Source organism: Elephas maximus, chromosome 3, assembly GCF_024166365.1.
Source record: "Elephas maximus indicus isolate mEleMax1 chromosome 3, mEleMax1 primary haplotype, whole genome shotgun sequence".
Taxonomy (NCBI): domain Eukaryota; kingdom Metazoa; phylum Chordata; class Mammalia; order Proboscidea; family Elephantidae; genus Elephas; species Elephas maximus.
In genome coordinates, this window is record NC_064821.1 from 36705163 (window position 1) to 36722210 (window position 17048).

At 47.3% G+C, this 17048-nt stretch overlaps 1 protein-coding gene across 2 annotated transcripts; it reads right to left on the reverse strand.

Moving 5' to 3' along the window:
• Positions 1-170: 170 nt before the first annotated feature.
• CALR3 (calreticulin 3) lies at positions 171-16863 on the reverse strand. 2 transcript variants are annotated; one of them, XM_049877306.1, is made up of 10 exons: positions 16714-16863; positions 16403-16504; positions 13973-14176; positions 10327-10421; positions 6727-6915; positions 2863-2970; positions 2633-2764; positions 1445-1537; positions 387-550; positions 171-280 (listed from the first exon to the last, which is right to left on the reverse strand). In XM_049877306.1, the coding sequence occupies exons 1-9, from the start codon at positions 16802-16804 to the stop codon at positions 407-409; spliced, it is 1158 nt and encodes a 385-aa protein (XP_049733263.1). In that variant the 5' UTR covers positions 16805-16863; the 3' UTR covers positions 171-280; positions 387-406. The 2 variants fall into 2 exon arrangements, with proteins under 2 accessions (XP_049733263.1, XP_049733264.1); XM_049877307.1 differs by lacking the exon at positions 171-280 and having other exon boundaries at positions 381-550.
• Between the last annotated feature and the right edge of the window lie 185 nt (positions 16864-17048).

Here is a 17048-nt window from a genome sequence, read left to right on the forward strand (position 1 = left end):
CACAACAAACCTCTGATGTCAGAGACGGACACCAGCACCTTTCACCTGAGGAAATGTCTGTGTCTATGAGTCATTCACAACTCAAAAAAATCAAGCACCATTCTCCTTTCTCACGGTAAGTTTTACCAACTTTCATAAAAACGTTTGGAAGGTTAAGAAAGGAGCATGCATTTGGGGCCGAAACCCCACAGAACGTGGGCTCTGCTGTGCGTGTTGCTTGAGAAGACACTGTTGGGCGCACTGAGGTCGCTGGGGAACACGTCACCAACCCCACTGAGACCTGCACGCAGGAACAGAATGTGTTTGAAAGAAAACCAGAGAAGTGACTGTGTAGACACTGGAGCTTTTAAATTAGATTAAAATAGAAACAAGGTGTCACCAAGTACCTTTACTGATCATTGCACAATTACAGTTCATCTCGCCTGTGAAATCGATTGAAGAAATTTTGCCTTGCATCAAAGTTCCCGGCCAGCAGCTCCTCCTCCTCCTCCTCTTGGGCCTTTCTGAGCTCCTCTTTGGCCTGGATGGCATCCATCTCCCGTTCTGGGCCCTGGAGGGTGACACGAGAGCCCCACCACCCGGGGATCACCAGCCTGCAGCTTCCCCACCCTCCCCCTGCTGAATCACGGTCCCCAGGGATTCGGGGTCCTAATCCCCAGAGCCTGTGGGTGTGGCTTATATGGAAAAAGAGTCTTTGCAGATGGAATAAAATGAAGAATGTTGGCATGGGAAGCTGATCCTGGATTATGTGGCTGGGTCTTCAATGTTATTTAAACAAAACAAACCAAAAAAGCCATTTGCTGTCAAGTCGACTCCAATTCACAGAGCTCCCATGTGTGTCAGAGTAGAACTGGGCTTCACAGGGTTTTCAATAGCTGATTTTTCAGAAGCAGATTGCCAGACCTTTCTTCTGAGGCACCTGCAGTATTCAATGATAAAAAGCCACCAAGCCCTCTCCTAAATGTTGCTGTTTTGTTAGTTGCTGTCAAGTTGATTCCAATTCATGGTGCCCCATGTATCAGAGTAGAACATGCTCGGTAGAGTTTTCAAGGCTATCTTTTGGAAACAGATCGCCAGGGCTTTCTTCCAAGGCATCTCTAGGTATTCATTGGTAAAAATTCATCAAACCCTTTCCTAAATGTTGCTTTTGTTGTTAGTTGCTATGAGTTGACTCTGACTCAGGAGGACCCTATGTGTGCAGAGTAGAACTGCTCCATAGGGTTTTCAAGGCTATGGCCTTTTGGAAGCAGATTGCCAGGCCTGTCTTCCGAGGTGCACTGGGTGGCTTTGAACCTCCAACGTTCTGGTTAGTAGTCAAGTGCTTAACTGTTTGCACCACCCAGAGACTGCTTTTCCTAAATGTTAGATTCCAATAAAAAAAAAAAAAGATAGAAATCAACAATGAAAGAAAAAGTGAATTGCGTGCATGGGTTGAACACCATACCTTCGTTTCACCCCAGGTGGCCTTCCCAAAATTCTCAGCATACTCTTCATCGTCTGTGATCAGGAAGTTATCAAAGATGGTTCCGGATCGCACCTGTGGATAAAATCAGGGGCTTCATTAGTGACTTGAGATACATAACCACTGTCCACAGAGAAGCAGCTATGTGCTCAGTACTGTGACGGTGATTAGTTCTCAGTCCTATGTGCTTATACACACTTTTAGGCCACCAGTTCCTCCAGGGTACTAGTTCTCAAACTTGCCTGCAAACTGGGGTCGCCCAGAGCGTTTACAGACTCTCTGGATGCCTGTCCCACCCATGAAATGCTGAGTGATCAGTCCAGGGCACAGCCTGGGCATCGAGGCCATGGTGGAAGACCACTGCTCTGGAATCTTCCTGCACAGGGCTTGGGATGTAGACCAGCAGGAGCAGCATCGCTGGGAGCCTGCTGGGAGTGCAGAACCCAGATCCTGCCACCTTATTCTGGAGTTGACGGGCACCCCAGATCAGCTCTGAGATGAGGGCTGACATTGCCAGTAGTAGCCTGGGAGGTGCATTCCCAGGGGGCACGATTGCAGGGCAAGAAGCCCCAAGAAGGCAGGACCCGTGTCGGTTGTGCCTACAACTGTGTCTTAGGGTCTGGGCACCAGGGCCTGACACATAGTAGACGCTCACTGAATAGCAGTGTTTTGAATTAAAGGAATCTATAAGGTCCCTGAGAGGAGCCCTGGTGGCACAACATTTAAAGTGCTTAGCTGCTAACTGAAAGGTCGGTGGTTCAAATTCACCAGCCCCTCCCCAGGAGAAAGATGTGGCAGTCTGCTTCTGTAAAGATTACACCCTTGGAAACCCTATGCGCAGTTTACCCTGTCCTACAGGGGTCACTATGAGTCCAAAGCAACTTGACAGCAAGGGTTTGGTTTTTTTGGTTATAAGGTCCCAGGGTAGCGCAAACAGATTGCACTTGACTGCAAACCTAAAGGTCGGTGGTTCGAACCCACCCAGTGGCACCGTGGGAGAAAAGGCCTGGCAATCTGCTTCTGTAAAGATTACAGCCAAGAAAACCCTATGAGCAGTCCTACTCTGTAACATGTGGAGTTGCCACGAGTCTGAATCGACTCAATGGCAGCTAAACAACAACCTGCTGAAATTCACACTTTTTAATGAAAGCAAACTTAAAACCCAGTGACCTGCCAAAGCTCCAGTCCAATAGCACCGATATTCTCAAATTCTGAGAGGTCGTACTCTGTCAGATAGTTGGTGCTTCTCATATTCTGGTGGAGCCACACGTCTTTATCAATCCCCTCAGGTTTCAGGCTGTCCTGCAACAAACCACACACACAGGTAGTTGGCATGATATGGGGGGGAGGAGGGGCAGCCCAAGGGTATCCAAGATGCCAGGGCATGGGGGAGACTGTACCTGGTATGGAGGCTTCTGCAGCATCGGCCCTGGCCAGTCACCATCCAGCTCACTGTTCCAGTCACTGGGCTTGCTGGCGCTTGCGTCCAGAAAATGTTTCTCCCAGTCCTGAACACAAACCCAAAACTCAGTTGGGTGATCAGGCGTGAGAAAGGGAATTCTTAGAACCCAGGAGACAGGGTGAGGCAGGACTTGGCCCCCTTGCAATTTCCTCCTCTCCTTTCCAATTTGGTGGCCAAGTGCTCAGGGTTTCTAACCCCACTGAGTGCTTCAAGAAACACATGGCTGGGTTTTTCTTTGTAACCCCCTGCATGATTTCAGCATTATATCTTCCATGCTGTTGAAAGGAACAGCAGTGTGAACAGTCCAAATAATGGCTGACTTAAAACGAAGTGGAATATAAGTGATGGTCGGGGAGGGATCTAGCACAGCTCAGGTCCTATTAAGTGTGTCCTCTATGGTATGGTCACAGATGGAGTGTTCCAGAAAGAGAGGTGGGATAACTAAGAAATGTTCTGAGATTTATGGGGATTGCACGGTAGCAGGAAAAAAGCAGTTACATTATTGAGTAATATGTATGTATATATACGTGTGTGTGCACGTGTATGTGGTTATGTCTGTGTACATATGCATGTATATATCTGTATGTATACATGTATATAAACATACATGTACATGTTAACCTGTTGCTGTTGAGTCAACTTTGACGCATAACAATCCCACGCGTGTCAGAGTAGAACTATGCTCCCTAGGGTTTTCGATGGCTGATTTTTTAGAAGTGGATCGCCAGCCCTTTCTTCCAAGGCACCTCTAGGTAGACTTGAACTGCCAACTTTTCCTTACCAGCTGAGCACATTAACCATTTACACTACACAGGGAGTCCTACATATACATATACACATGTGTATACTTCTATGTGTATACCAAAACCAAACCCATTGCCGTCGAGTCAATTCCAACTCATACCAACCCTGTAAGACAGGGCAGAACTGCCCCACAGGGTTTCCAGGAAGTGCCTGGTGGATTCGAACTGCCCACCTTTTTGTTAGCAGCCAAGCTCTTAACCACTGCACCACCAGGGCTCCATTTATATGTGCACATGTATATTCTTCGCCAACACCATAATTCAAATGTACCAATGGTGTTGACAAAAAATACTGAGTATACCACAGACTGCCAGAAGAACAAACAAATCTGTCTTGGAAGAAGTATAGCCAGAACGCTCCTTAGAAGAGAGGATGACAAAACTTCGTCTCATGTACTTTGGATATGTTGTCAAGAGGGACCAGGCCCTGGAGAAAGATATGGTGGGTACAATGTCAGCAAAAAAGAGGAAGACCCTCAACAAGACAGACTGGCACAGTGGCTGCAACAATGGGCTCAAACATAGCAACGATTATGAGGATGGCACAGGACCCAGGCAATGTTTCAATCTGTTGTACACAGGGGTCGCTATGAGTCAGAACCAACTCAATGGCACCTAACAGCAACAATATATATGTATATATATATATATATATGTATATATATATATATATATGTGGTTTAAAAAGCCAAAACCAAACCCGTTGCCGTTGAGTTGATTTCAACTCATAGTGACCCTATAGGACAGAGGAGAATTGCCCCACAAGGTTTCCAAGGAGCTGCTAGCGGATTCAAACTACGGACATTTTGGTAGCAGCCGAGTTCTTAACCACTGTGCCACCAGGGCTCCATATGTGGCTTAGTAGTTGTTTAATAAATATTTGTTGAGTAAGTGAATGCATGAGAAAAGTAGCTGAGATTAACTAATATTCAGATAAACACCTCAGGAAGAGTATTGATGTCCTGTATGCTCGGGTTTTCTCTCTGAGAGTGACTGCCAATGGCACAGGTTCTGCCCTTGGGCTGTGGCTTTTCCATGGTGACTCTAACTTCTCACTGGCCAAGGCATGGATTTCATTGCCTCCCCTCCTGTTGCCTTCCCTCTACCCCAACTGGTAGCAGGTGAGACCCTCCTGAGTTGTGATCCAGGAAATAGTTACCATCCAAGTAGCCGACTCCTTATAATTGTGGGTTCTCACGGTATAATTCCAGAATTCACTTCTGTTTAAGAGCTCACCCAAAACTAGATATATGGACAAGAATTACCCAGTTTAGGGTAAACTTCCAAATGGATTGCTCAATGACGCTTGGGAACTGGATCTCATGCCCCACCCCACACTGCTCACCAGGCCTGGGGAGGCTTCCGTGGAGCTCTGAGCCAGCGAGATTTCAGGACAGTTCCAGGGTAAGTTTCTCTGCCTTCTTAGCCTCGGTTCCCCATTTGGGGAGCATCATATAGTCTCGGGGGGGCTACTGGAGGGACTTGTGTCAGTGCTGGGCCTGGCATACACTAGACACCAAGTATTATGGCAGCTTGTGGTGGGTAGAACTGTGCTCCCCAAAAGATATTTCCCCATCTTGGAACCTGTGGAAGGGCCCTTATTTGGAAAAAGGGTCTTTGCAGGTGTGATTAAGCGAAGGATCTTGTTATGGATTGAATGGTGTCCCCCCAAAATATGTGCTGTAAACTCTGAATCCTATACCTGCGGATGTGATCCCATTTGGGAATAGGATTTTCTTTGTTAATGAAGCCACCTCCATGTACAATGTCTTAAGCCAATCACTTTTGAGATACAACAAGAGGCAGATTAGGCACAGAGATAAGCAAGCACAAACAGGGGAAGGCGGATGCCACATAACGATCGCCAAGGAGCTGCGGAACATCGGGCTAGAGAAGCTGAGACAAGGATCCTCCTCCCCCCAGAGCCGACAGAGAGAGAGCCTTCCCCCCAGAGCTGGTACCCTGAATTCAGGCTTCTGGCCTCCTGCACTGTCAGACAATAAATTTCTGTTCGTTAAAGCCGCCCACTTGTGGTATTTCTGTTACAGCAGCACTAGATGACTAAGACAGGACTCAAGGTGAGATCATCCTGGATTATTCAGGCGGGCTTTAAATTCAATGACAAGTTCCTTACAAGAGACAGAAGAGAAGACACAGGGAAGACGACCATGTGACGATGGAGGTAGGGATTAGAGAGATGTAGCCACAAGCCCAGGACCACTTGGAGGCACCAGAAGCTGGAAGAAACAAGGAAGGAAGTTCCCCTGGAGCCTCGAGAGAGAGCACTGCCCTGCCGACACCTTGATTTCGGACTTCTGGCTTCCAGAATTGTGAGAATAAATTTCTATTTATTCTGTCAGATTGTGATAATTTGTTATGACAGCCCTTGAAAATTAACATATAGCTGTTATGTTAACCAATTCCTGGTTGTCAGCCACGACAAGTATGATGCTTAGAAAATACTTCACTTTCAAATGCAAAATAACAAAAAAAAAATCATTTTTAAAAAGGTTGCTGATGCCATATCCTTTATTTTTACATTGGTAAAAATAAAACAAGCCCACTTGCTTTCATCTCACCTATTATAAAATTCTTCCACAATACCTTGCAATGTGCAACCTGTGTGGCTGGTAAAAGCGGTATATGCTTGGGGGGAGGACATTTGATTATTATGGTATTATTGTCACAATTACCACTCATGTAGCAATTGTAGCTGGGTAGTCACAAAGTATACTTTCATACTTTCTATAGTTATTTTGGAATCCCTGGGTGGTGCAAATGGTTAACACACTAGGCTGCAAACCAAAAGGACAGAGGTTCAAGTCCACCCAGAGGTGCCTCGGAAGAAGGGCCTGGTGGTCTATTTCCCAAAAGATCAGTCACTAAAAACCCTATGGATCACAGTTGTATTCTGACACATAGGGGGTCGCCCTGAGTCGAGTCAGAGTTGCCTCGACGGCAACTGGTTTGGTTTACAGATGTTCGGGAAGATTCCAAACCTGAGTTTTGCTGTCTGTAACCTGATCCCAGTCCTTAGACTCTGCTGAAGATTTTTCCATTTTCTTCAGGGATGTTAGTTGCCAGTCATACTCGATGCTGCCTGACTCGATTGACTGGCCATCAACTTTCACGTCGTAAGTCAGATCTGGTCTTAAAATCAGAGTGTAAAGGTGTGTAAAGGCATCGACCTGCAAATTCCAGAGGAGAAAGGGTAACGATAAATCCCTGGATGCTTTGGCCCCACTCAGTTTACTTGTTCATTAGCCGTAGCCTTGTTAGAATCAGCAAGGAGACAGACTCTGGGTGGATAGGGTGATATGATTACAAGATAAAGGGTGTCCTACAGAGACTTCGACTCACTTACTCTGGACACATCATCAGGAAAGATTAATTGCTAGAAAAGGACAGCATGGATGGTAAAGTAGAAGGTCAGTGAAATGAGGGAAACCCTCCATGAGATGGACTGAAACAATAGCTGCAACAACGGGCTCAAACATACCAATGATCATGAATGTCGCACAGGACCAGGCAACGTTTCCTTCTGTTGTACGTGGGGTTCATGTGAGTCGGAGCTGACTCTATGGGAACTAACAACAACCGAGTAATCGCCCTCTTGCAGAATACTTCCTCACTTTATTAACAGCCTTCTCTTGGGCAGCTGGTTGCCCTGGCAGAAAGATGGTGGCTCCCATCTATAAAACTCACAGAAAATCACGAAGGGGCAGCCGGTATGAACTAAGGGGCTGCTGGGCTGTTTGACTTATGAGGAGCCATATGAAAAAACTGTTCTCTATTCCGGAAGATGCCAGGCAATGGCTGCTCTCGAATACATCTGTTTGTCAATACAGGGAGGGAACTTTCTAATGCTCTGAGCTGTCCAACTGTTCAAGCCCTGTGAGGGGAAACTAGGTGCCAAAAAACCAAACATTTTGCCATCAACTCCGACTCACAGTAACCCTTTAGGACAGAGTAGAACTGCTCCACAGGGTTTCCAAGGCTGCAATCTTTACAGGAGCTGACTACCACATCTTTCTGTCAAACCAGGGCTCCTTGAACAAGGGAAAAATTCAGTACATATGAAGTAAATGTGGGAAGGAAGGTGGAAGGGTGGGTCCTGGCCTGCCTGCCTGTCCCACCAGCCGGGACTCCTGCATCCTACTCCGCTGTGGCTCTCCATGGTGCCGGCCCAGCAGCACCAGCAATACCAGGGACGCTGCAAAAATGTCCATCCCCAGGCTGCCCACCTGGTTCCACTGGGACCTCTGAGGGGCCACAGCTTGTGCCCCCACGGCCTGGAGTCCTGATGCTGCTCAGGCGGGAGAACCACTGCCCTGTCATCTTAAACGCTCTATGATCCCATGAGCCCCTCTACTGACAGCCAAGCCCACAGGCCTCTCTACCCTGTGCCACCATCTGCTTTGCCAAGGGATCGGCCACTACAGCCTACACCAGACGTTCAGGATCAAGACTTCGGCCAGCTCTGCGTTCTCAGCCTCCCTCAGCAGGGTAAGGTGACAGGAGCACCTACCTCACCAAATGCTCTCCTTGGGCTCACCGCCAGCCCCAATGCTGGCCCACCATGATTCTGTCATTGGGACAAACCCTCCTGACTGACTGCTGCCACTCTCCGTTTTCCATGTCCACACAGATGCAAACGGCCCAACACTTGCACCTTTGGTCTCAACCCTCAGTCTAGAGCTTGGCCTGAGTTTCCAACACTTCTGCAGGCCAACTGCCCCGGAGGCCCTTCGGGACCAAGCAGCCCACCACTCAGACACAGCCTGGCCATGTGGATCATCACAGCACCACAGAGGGTCACCTTCAGCTCCAGTCTTCCCTTGTTACAGAGCACTGATAAGCCTATCTCCAGGTCACAGGTAAATGGACCCCAGGCCCTGCCCCAGGCTACCTCTGGGTCATAGGTCAGGCCTCCCCCAGGCCCCGCAGCCCATCTCTGGGTCATAGGTCAGGCCTCCCCCAGGCTGTGGGCCCCAGACTACCTCCAAGTCACAGGTTGGGCTCCTCCAGCACTCCACCCAAGGCCTTAGCCCAACAGTCCCACCATCCCCCACTAGGTACATCAGAGATAATTCTCTAACATTTTTCAGGCCCCTTCTGGGACGCCCTAGTGGCTGACCTTGGCTTGCCACCGGCAAGGTTCCCCCGCCCCTCCAATACCCAGGGTGTGTCGGAGCCCATAAAGATGGCCATGCTCTAAGAGCGCTACGGTGCCAAGAAGCTTCGAGGGGCTCCATGCCACTCTCAAACAGGCACTACACGATCCTCCCTGGGGCCAGTGGGCTGAAATGGCACTCAGGGCAGCACAGACATGCCGACCCTCAGCTGTGGTTTCCTGGCCTCTGCAGTCTTGGCCCTACAGGGCACCATAGACCCACAGAGGAAGCCCCTGGCACCTTCCTGGCTGGGCCCAGTGGCCTTTACGGTGTCACCTCCTGCCTCTGCCCTGAAAAATGGAGATGATGCTATTTTCAGGTCACCTCAGTAAGAGGGCAAGATGGTATGCATTCACTTTAAAAACACTCCCCTTTGAAAATGCTTGAGTATTCTGAAGATGCTTAATTTCTCCAGAAGGTGTTTTTCATCCTGAATGTTGCATCGTTGGTGATAATGGATATGGATGAAACATGAGGGTCCTGCCATAACCCTTCAGGGGCCAGATAGGCTTATGACATGGTTGTGACAGTAATGTCATGTGTCACTTGGCTAGGCCATGCTTCCCAGTATGTGTGGCTGTCCTCCATTTTGTGATATTACATAATTATCCTCTATTTTATGTGTTGTCAATTCTAACCTGTATGTGTTAATAAGGCAGGATTAGTGTGGATTTATCTTGAAGCACAAGCTTTTAAGAGGGTGTGATTCAAGTCACAGCATTATGCAAGTCACACCCTTACTCTGATGTAGGTGGAATTTCCTTGGTGGTGTGACCTGAAGCATATACACACATACGTACACACACACACACATACACACATATACACGGATGCTGTGGCAAGGCTCCCCCTTGCTCTGGATCCTGCACCTGGCTCATCATCACCTGACTTCCAGTTCTGGGGACTTGAGCCTGTTGTCTGAACTGCCAATTCTGGGATTTGCCAGCTTCCGCAAACCTGTAAGCCAACAGCCTGCCGCCTAACCTGCCAAGTGTGAGTTCCTCAGCCCCTGCAACACGTGAGTCAGGAGAAGCCTCCAGCATGATGCCTAACCCATGGATTTGGGACTTGCCAGCCTCCACAACTGTGTGAGCCATTTCCTTGAGATAAATCTCTCTCTACTTACGTATAAATGCTTCACTGGTTTTGGTTCTCTAGAAAACTCAGCATGAGACAATGGTTCACAGTAAAAGGGACTTGTGCCTTACTGGTAAGGTCAGAACATCCGGGGGAACAAACCAGGCAGAGTCGACAAGTCTCTCTAGTGGACCCGCTAGCCTGGAAACCAGGGGCGGGAGTTATGTTCGCTCGGACCTGGCTTTGGCTTGGCAAAATACTTTAAAACCAAAACTATCTTCTCTAAATGTGGTTACGGTCGGGCAACAGAGTTAACACAATCACTGATTTGGGTTCAAGAGCATTTACCTTACACCTGATTGACTTCTTGTTTGAATGATACTGATTCTTGAAATATAAAATGACATGAATTTTCTTGATATCAAATCCACAAATATCGGGTCCTACAAAAAAAGATATGAGCTGCTCTCAATTTTCTTCCATAATTTATGCATCACCATTCAGTATCCCCTCCTGACCACTCTCCTTAAATGTACAAGGCCCAGAATTTTATGGTGACAACCCCCACTGGCAGGCCCTTCTCTGGAAATCGCAGCTGCCTGGGTCTCAAGCACAAGTCAGTCTGTGAGTAAGAGATGACAGGCCTAGTCATCTAACAGGTGTCCCTGTGCTGCCTGCCCCGCCCCGACTCTGACACAAGCACCTGTGGTCAGGTAGGGTTCAGGCGTCAGAGCTGCCCAGGCTGGCTCCAACCCCAAAGTAGCAGTTCAGGGGCTGAGACATGTGGCAGCTACTCAGCTTCCCCATGCCTTGATTTCCTCATCTATAAAATGGGGATGTTAATCCTGACTTTATAATGTATTATGCCAGTGAAATGGGCTGATGTATGTAAAGCACTTAGTGTGGCAAAGCTCAGGGTTTGTGCTGTTATTATTGCCACTATTATACTCCAAGAAGATTTATACCTACATAAACCAATGTGGCAAAGCTCAGGACTTGTGCCATTACGTATTATCATCATCATACTCTAAAACAATACATATTTACACTTATATATCTACACACGCACACTTAATGATAACTCCAAATGATAAATGAGAGGTTATACTCAGTTCATAGGTTCCAATGAAGTTGCTAAGAACATGGAATGTTGTGGAACACGCCATTCCCCGAAGATCTGTCGTTCTGAACACTCTGTCATTCCGAACACACTGACCAAGGCTTACAGGGTGTAACTGGAATTACATCCAGCCTTTTGATGATGTTTGGAGTTGTCCTGCGAGTCATTAGCCTCAAGCACACACTTGTTCTTCCCATCTCAGATAGAACATTCCAAAACACCCCTGGACTGGGCGCCCACTTTGGGGTATTCTGTCTGGCCAAACGAGTATAAACACAAGCACATCAGCTTCCTATTGGACGCTGAGTGATGAACCCCAGAGTAAAGGGAGATTCAGGCTGCACATAAGCACTTACAGAATGTTAGCAATTGGCTACAAGGAGATGCTACACTGAACCTGGAAATGAAATTGTGAAGCATTCACAAAGAACACTGAGTGTTCTCAAAGGATGTGTGCTTCATTTCCTTTGTTTCCATCGCTGGAAAACATCCCAGTCTGCTTTTTAAAACAAAAGCTATGGCACGCATGCTATTTTTGTGAAATTCGACTTTCTCAGAATTGAGATGTGTGATTTATTTTTCCCTCACAACTGGCCAGAATTTTCCTCCTCTCTATTCCTCAGCACCTATACACTGTCCATATTGAATTAAGCTTCAGGACACAATCAGAAATGACAAGGAAATCTGGGGTTTTCTTTTAATGGCAATAATAAAATCAGCACAAAATGGATTTTTGTCAGGAAGGGATGTAGGGCCTGAACTTGGGCTGATCTGACTTTGGGCATGTAGTTTCATCTGAGCCTCAGTTTCCTTATTTGCAAAATGGGGGTGGTAAGGCCTATTTTCTGGGGTTTTACATACATCACCTAAGACTGCATATGAAGGCCCCGGCAAGGGCTCAATACAATGGGCTTCTCTCCTCTTCCCCTTCAGCACCCTGCCAATCATCAGATTCTCCTCATACCAAAAGCTAGAGCTGAGACATCTGGGCTTTAATAGTGACAAGTCTCTAATTCAACAGGTCATTTTTTTGCCGGATTATCTTTGCCATCCTGTTTAAAGAGAGTAACAACCACCAACAAAACCAAGACCTTTAAATTTCTTTTTGAATCAAAATAGACACCTTCTTCACTGCTGATAGTGAATTCAAGAGTACACAGTAGAGCTGAAGGAACTCAGGCCAGGGAGTTGGGGTCTATGCTGTCTGTGGAGACTTTGCTTCCAATTCTGTCACTTTGGAGAAATCCCGTACTCCATAAACGTGATCCCATAGAGTGGGATCACACCATCTCTAACACTCTACTTCTAAAGCTCAGATTCTAAATAACACGATGACCAGCAGAGCAGATAAACATAACAACAGTACAACCAGGTGTCCAAAACCTGCTGCTGATTGCAATAAATCCAGAGATAAGCACCAGGAAAACACACTAGGGAGGAAAATCTCCGCAAGCCATTCATGTTGGGAGATGGGAGAAAAGGATTTTAAAGAATGATTCCCCAAATTTGGACCATGGGTGGACATTTTAAAAGTACATCTATTCCTAAAGATTTTCTTTTGAGAGGGAGCGCCTAGCGTCTGGAACCCACCACCTTCAGTTATATCCATTTCATCTTTTCCCCATTTTAGCACATACTTTCATCAATTACCCTCGGTGTAAGGAGAAACTGCATATATATCAGGGGTTGGCAAACTTTTCCTGTAAGAGGCCGGACAGGAAATATTTTCAGCTTTGTGGGTGAATGGCCTTTGTGGCAACAACTCAACTCTGCTATCTGTTATAGCAGGAAAGGGGCCTTAGACAAATCTCAACAAACAAGCATGGCTATGGGCCAATAAAACTTTATCTATAGAAACTGGAAATAAACTTAATTTTTTTCAAGTCTGAATTTCATATAGGTTGACGTTTTTGATATTTGAAATTCATGTAAATTTCATGTCATGAAATATTATCCTTCCTTTGATTTCTTTCAAATAGTGCAACACGTAAAAACTACCCTTAGCTCACAAGTGGCAAAAAACAGGCCATAGTTTGCCAACTCCTGATACATTCCATGCACTCTGGGTTCTATTAATGTTGAATAAATAGCTTCCTCAAAAGCATGACAGGATGGTACATTGGTCTTTTTTTCTTTTACATTTTATTGCATTTTTAGTGAAAATATAGACAGCAAAACGAACTCCCATTCAACAGCTTCTACCCAGTATTCTGCTCCACAGGGTTTTCAGTGACATTGGTTACATTCTTCACACTGTGTCAACATTCCCATTATTTCCTTTCTAGTTGTTTTCTCCCATTACCTTAGTCTCATGGCCCACAACCCTCTCATCTATGCTTTAACTGTTGTTCACTCGACCTCATATAAATACCCAAGGGTGACATTCTTTACTATTTGAGCTAACTTACTATTTAGTTAAAAGGTGATCTCAGGGAATAGTTTCCCTTCAACATTTAAGGAGTATCTCAGGGCAAGAGTCTTGGGGATTCCTCACTATACAAAACTCACTGCCATTGAGTCAATTCAGACTTATAGTAACCCTATAGGACAGGGTAGAACTGCCCCATAGGGTTTCCAAGGCTGTAAATCTTTACGGAAGCAGACTACCATATTTTTCTCCTGCTGGAGCAGCTGGTGAGTTCAAACAGCCAACCTTTTAGCTAGCAGCCAAGCACTTTAACCACTGTACCACCAGGGCTCCTTTAATAATACTAATGAGATTTAACAGGGCTTAAAAACCTTTGGTCAGTTACACTCAATACTGCCCTTATGCTGACCTCACGGTGTTTAGGCAGTCTTAGTCTACAGCTCAACCCAGCTGGAAGGGTTTTCCAGGGCTCTAGGAATGGCTGCACTGCACACATGTGAACTCACCGAACATAACGTAGTACTGTGATTTCCCATTCAGGTTCTTCTGGTCCACATCTGCGGGAAAGACCTTGATGTAGCCCCCTCCGCAGTCCATCTTCTGCTCATGTTTCACCGTGTACTGAATCACCAGGGTCTTCCCTTTATTGCTAAATGGTTTGAACCGTGCAGAGATGGCATAGAATCGCCCATTTTGGGTGGTCTGCAGACCTTTCAATGAAAAGTACTAATGTAGGATTAGGATGACACTGTGCTCAGGGACTCAGGAAAGTGAAACGATGTTGTCCCCCCAACCCCAATAATAAACGTCATGGAAAACAACCTGTTGCTGCCCAGTCCATTCTGATTCATGGCAACCTTATGTGTTACAGAGCAAACAGCTCCACAGGGTTTTCTTGGCTGTAATCTTTATGGGGGCAGATTGCCAGGCCTTTCTTCCACTGTACCACCCCTATTTCAGTAGCAAATAATACCAAACAGGCATACTGCTCACTGGCTCTCTGCTTCCACAGACCTTACAGTTCACACACCTGGACATTTTTGTACTTAACACAGTGCTGTTATAAGTGTAGAGGGTTTTGGTTCAGTAGCACAATTCTTGGCTTCCATGCAGGAAGCCCAGGTTCCACTCCCAGCAGAGTTACCTCACGTGCGGCCACCACTCATCTGTTTGCGGAGGCTTACACGTTGCTAGGATGCTGAACAGGTTTCAGCAGAATGTCCAGACTAAGAAAGACCAGGAAGAAAGGTCTGGTGAATGACTTTAGAAATCAGCCCATGAAAACCCTATGGGTTACAATGGTCCAATCCGCAACTAATCACGGACAGAGCTCAGGACTCCGCAGCATTTCATTCCGTTGTGCGTGGGGTCGCCATGAGTTGGAGGTGACTGAACGACTGCTGGGCAAGTTTGAACTGCCAACCTTTTGGGTTAGTAGCTGAGCACAGACTGTTTGTGCCACCCAGGGATCAATATGTCCAAACCTGAACTAATAACTGCCTCTTACTACCACACCCCCTCTCTCTGGTCCATTCCTCCCCTCCCGCTCCCCCCCTTCCCCAGGGATTCGTGACCCCTCTCTTTCCCTTACCACCCACCATCTAGACAATCCCCCAAGACCAACTGAGTCTCTGCCTCCCACTGTGTCTGGTCCCACTCTGGTGCCCCTTCACCCTTTCAGCACCGCCCCCATCTCATTGTGGCTAAATTCTACTCATCTTCCAATTCATGGCTTCAATGTCATGGTCCTAGGAGACCAGGAGGGACAGGGCCTTTTTACTGGGTGTTCCCATGTCTGCTCTCAGTAGTCATGTGCCCAGGGAATGAATGGAACATGCACTCTCAGAATTCCAAATGAGAGAAAGGAAAAAATTGTGGAAAGAACCCAAATGATTCAGAGGAGTAGCCCAAGTGGAAATTCCTGTCTTTTGACAAGTTCCATGGAAGTAAAAAAAAAAAAAAATTGCTGTTGAGTCAGCTCCGATTCGTGGTGACCCCATGTGTGTCAAGAGTGGACCTCTGCTCCACAGGGTTTTCAGTGGCTAATTTTTTTGGCAGTAGATTGACAGGCTTTTCTTCCGAGGTATCACTGGGTGGGTTCAAATAGCTAAACTTTGTTAGCATCCTAGTGCTTAACCATCTGCACCAGGCAAAAAACCAAACCAGTTGCTGTCAAGTTGATTCTGACTCATGGCGACCCCATGTGTGTCAGAACAGAACGGTGCACCACAGAGTTTTCAACGGCTATGACCTTTTGAAGCAGCTCATCAGGCCTTTCTTCCATGGCAACTCTGGGTAGGCTCTAACTACCAATTCCTTAGTTAGTAGTCACGTGTTTAGCCATTTGCACCACCCAAGGACTCATTCCGATGGTTGTTAGTTGCCACTGAGTTGATTCAGACTCCTTGTCCTTCCAAAAGGGGCCCTGGTGGCACAAATTGTTAAGCGTTCCTTTGCTAACTTTAAGGTCGGTGGTTTGAACACACGCAGAGGCTCTGCGGAAGACCTGGCACTCTTCTTCAGTAAAGATTAACCCAGCGGCGGCAAAGTTGGTTCTGACTCACAGCTACCCTATAGGACAAAGTAGAACTCCCCTAACAGGGTTTCCAAGGAGCAGCTGATGCATTTCAACTGCCAACCTTTTGCTTAGCAGCGAGCTCCTAACTGTTGTGCTACCAAGGCTCCTCCGTAAAGATTACAATCTAGGAAACCCTAGGAGACAGTTCTCTCTGTCATTTTGTAGAGTCACTACGAGTGGAAATTGACTGGGAGGCAACTAACAAGTGCTCATAAAACAACTCCCTAAAGTCCTTGTCTTCCTTTCCTCACCTGTAAAATAGATGTAACAGGTGTTGGAGGGGTCACCACACCTACCTTGCAAAGTTGCTAGGGGCGTTAAGCATTTAGCTTCATTTTCCCAGGATCCCTACACTAACCTTTATCTTTCTCCTTATGACCATAAAACTTCCCCGACGAGAGTCTAAAATGCCCGAATTGTGAGTCATTGGTGGACTGCACCCATCGGTTCCTCCAGCGCTCTGTGGGGGGAAACAACACCGGTGAGGGCTGAAAACTATTAGTTTGTGTCATTGGGAGGGTGAGGGGGCGCTCGAGGCCTCGAAACATCGAGGCTCCGCCACCCTCAACCCCGCAACAAGGGGCCTGGGGCCAACGGCGACACGGCCGTCCGTTGGGCAGCGAAGTGGGGGGTCCTCACGCCCTCGCCAGCGGACGTGGCCCCTTTCACCTCCGTCTAGAAACTCCTCCTGGAAGTAAACGGTGGCCAGCGCCACCCGCAGCAAGCAAACCACCCACAGCTGGACCTCAGCCGCCGCCATGGAGGCCAGGTGGCGCCTCTACGACTGCTCCTCGCTCCCAGTAGCCTCCTCGCAGCTTGCCGGCCCGTCCCAAAACTACAACTCCCGGCAGGCCCCGTGATTATGACCCGGCCTCCTATTGGTCCCCTGCGCGCGGTGCACGCCGGGCCTACCCCAGACCTACTACTCCCATGACGCCCCGCGATTGTGACTGGCTATGCCATTAGTCTCCGCAGCGCAGTGCATGCCGAGAGTTGTAGTCTAG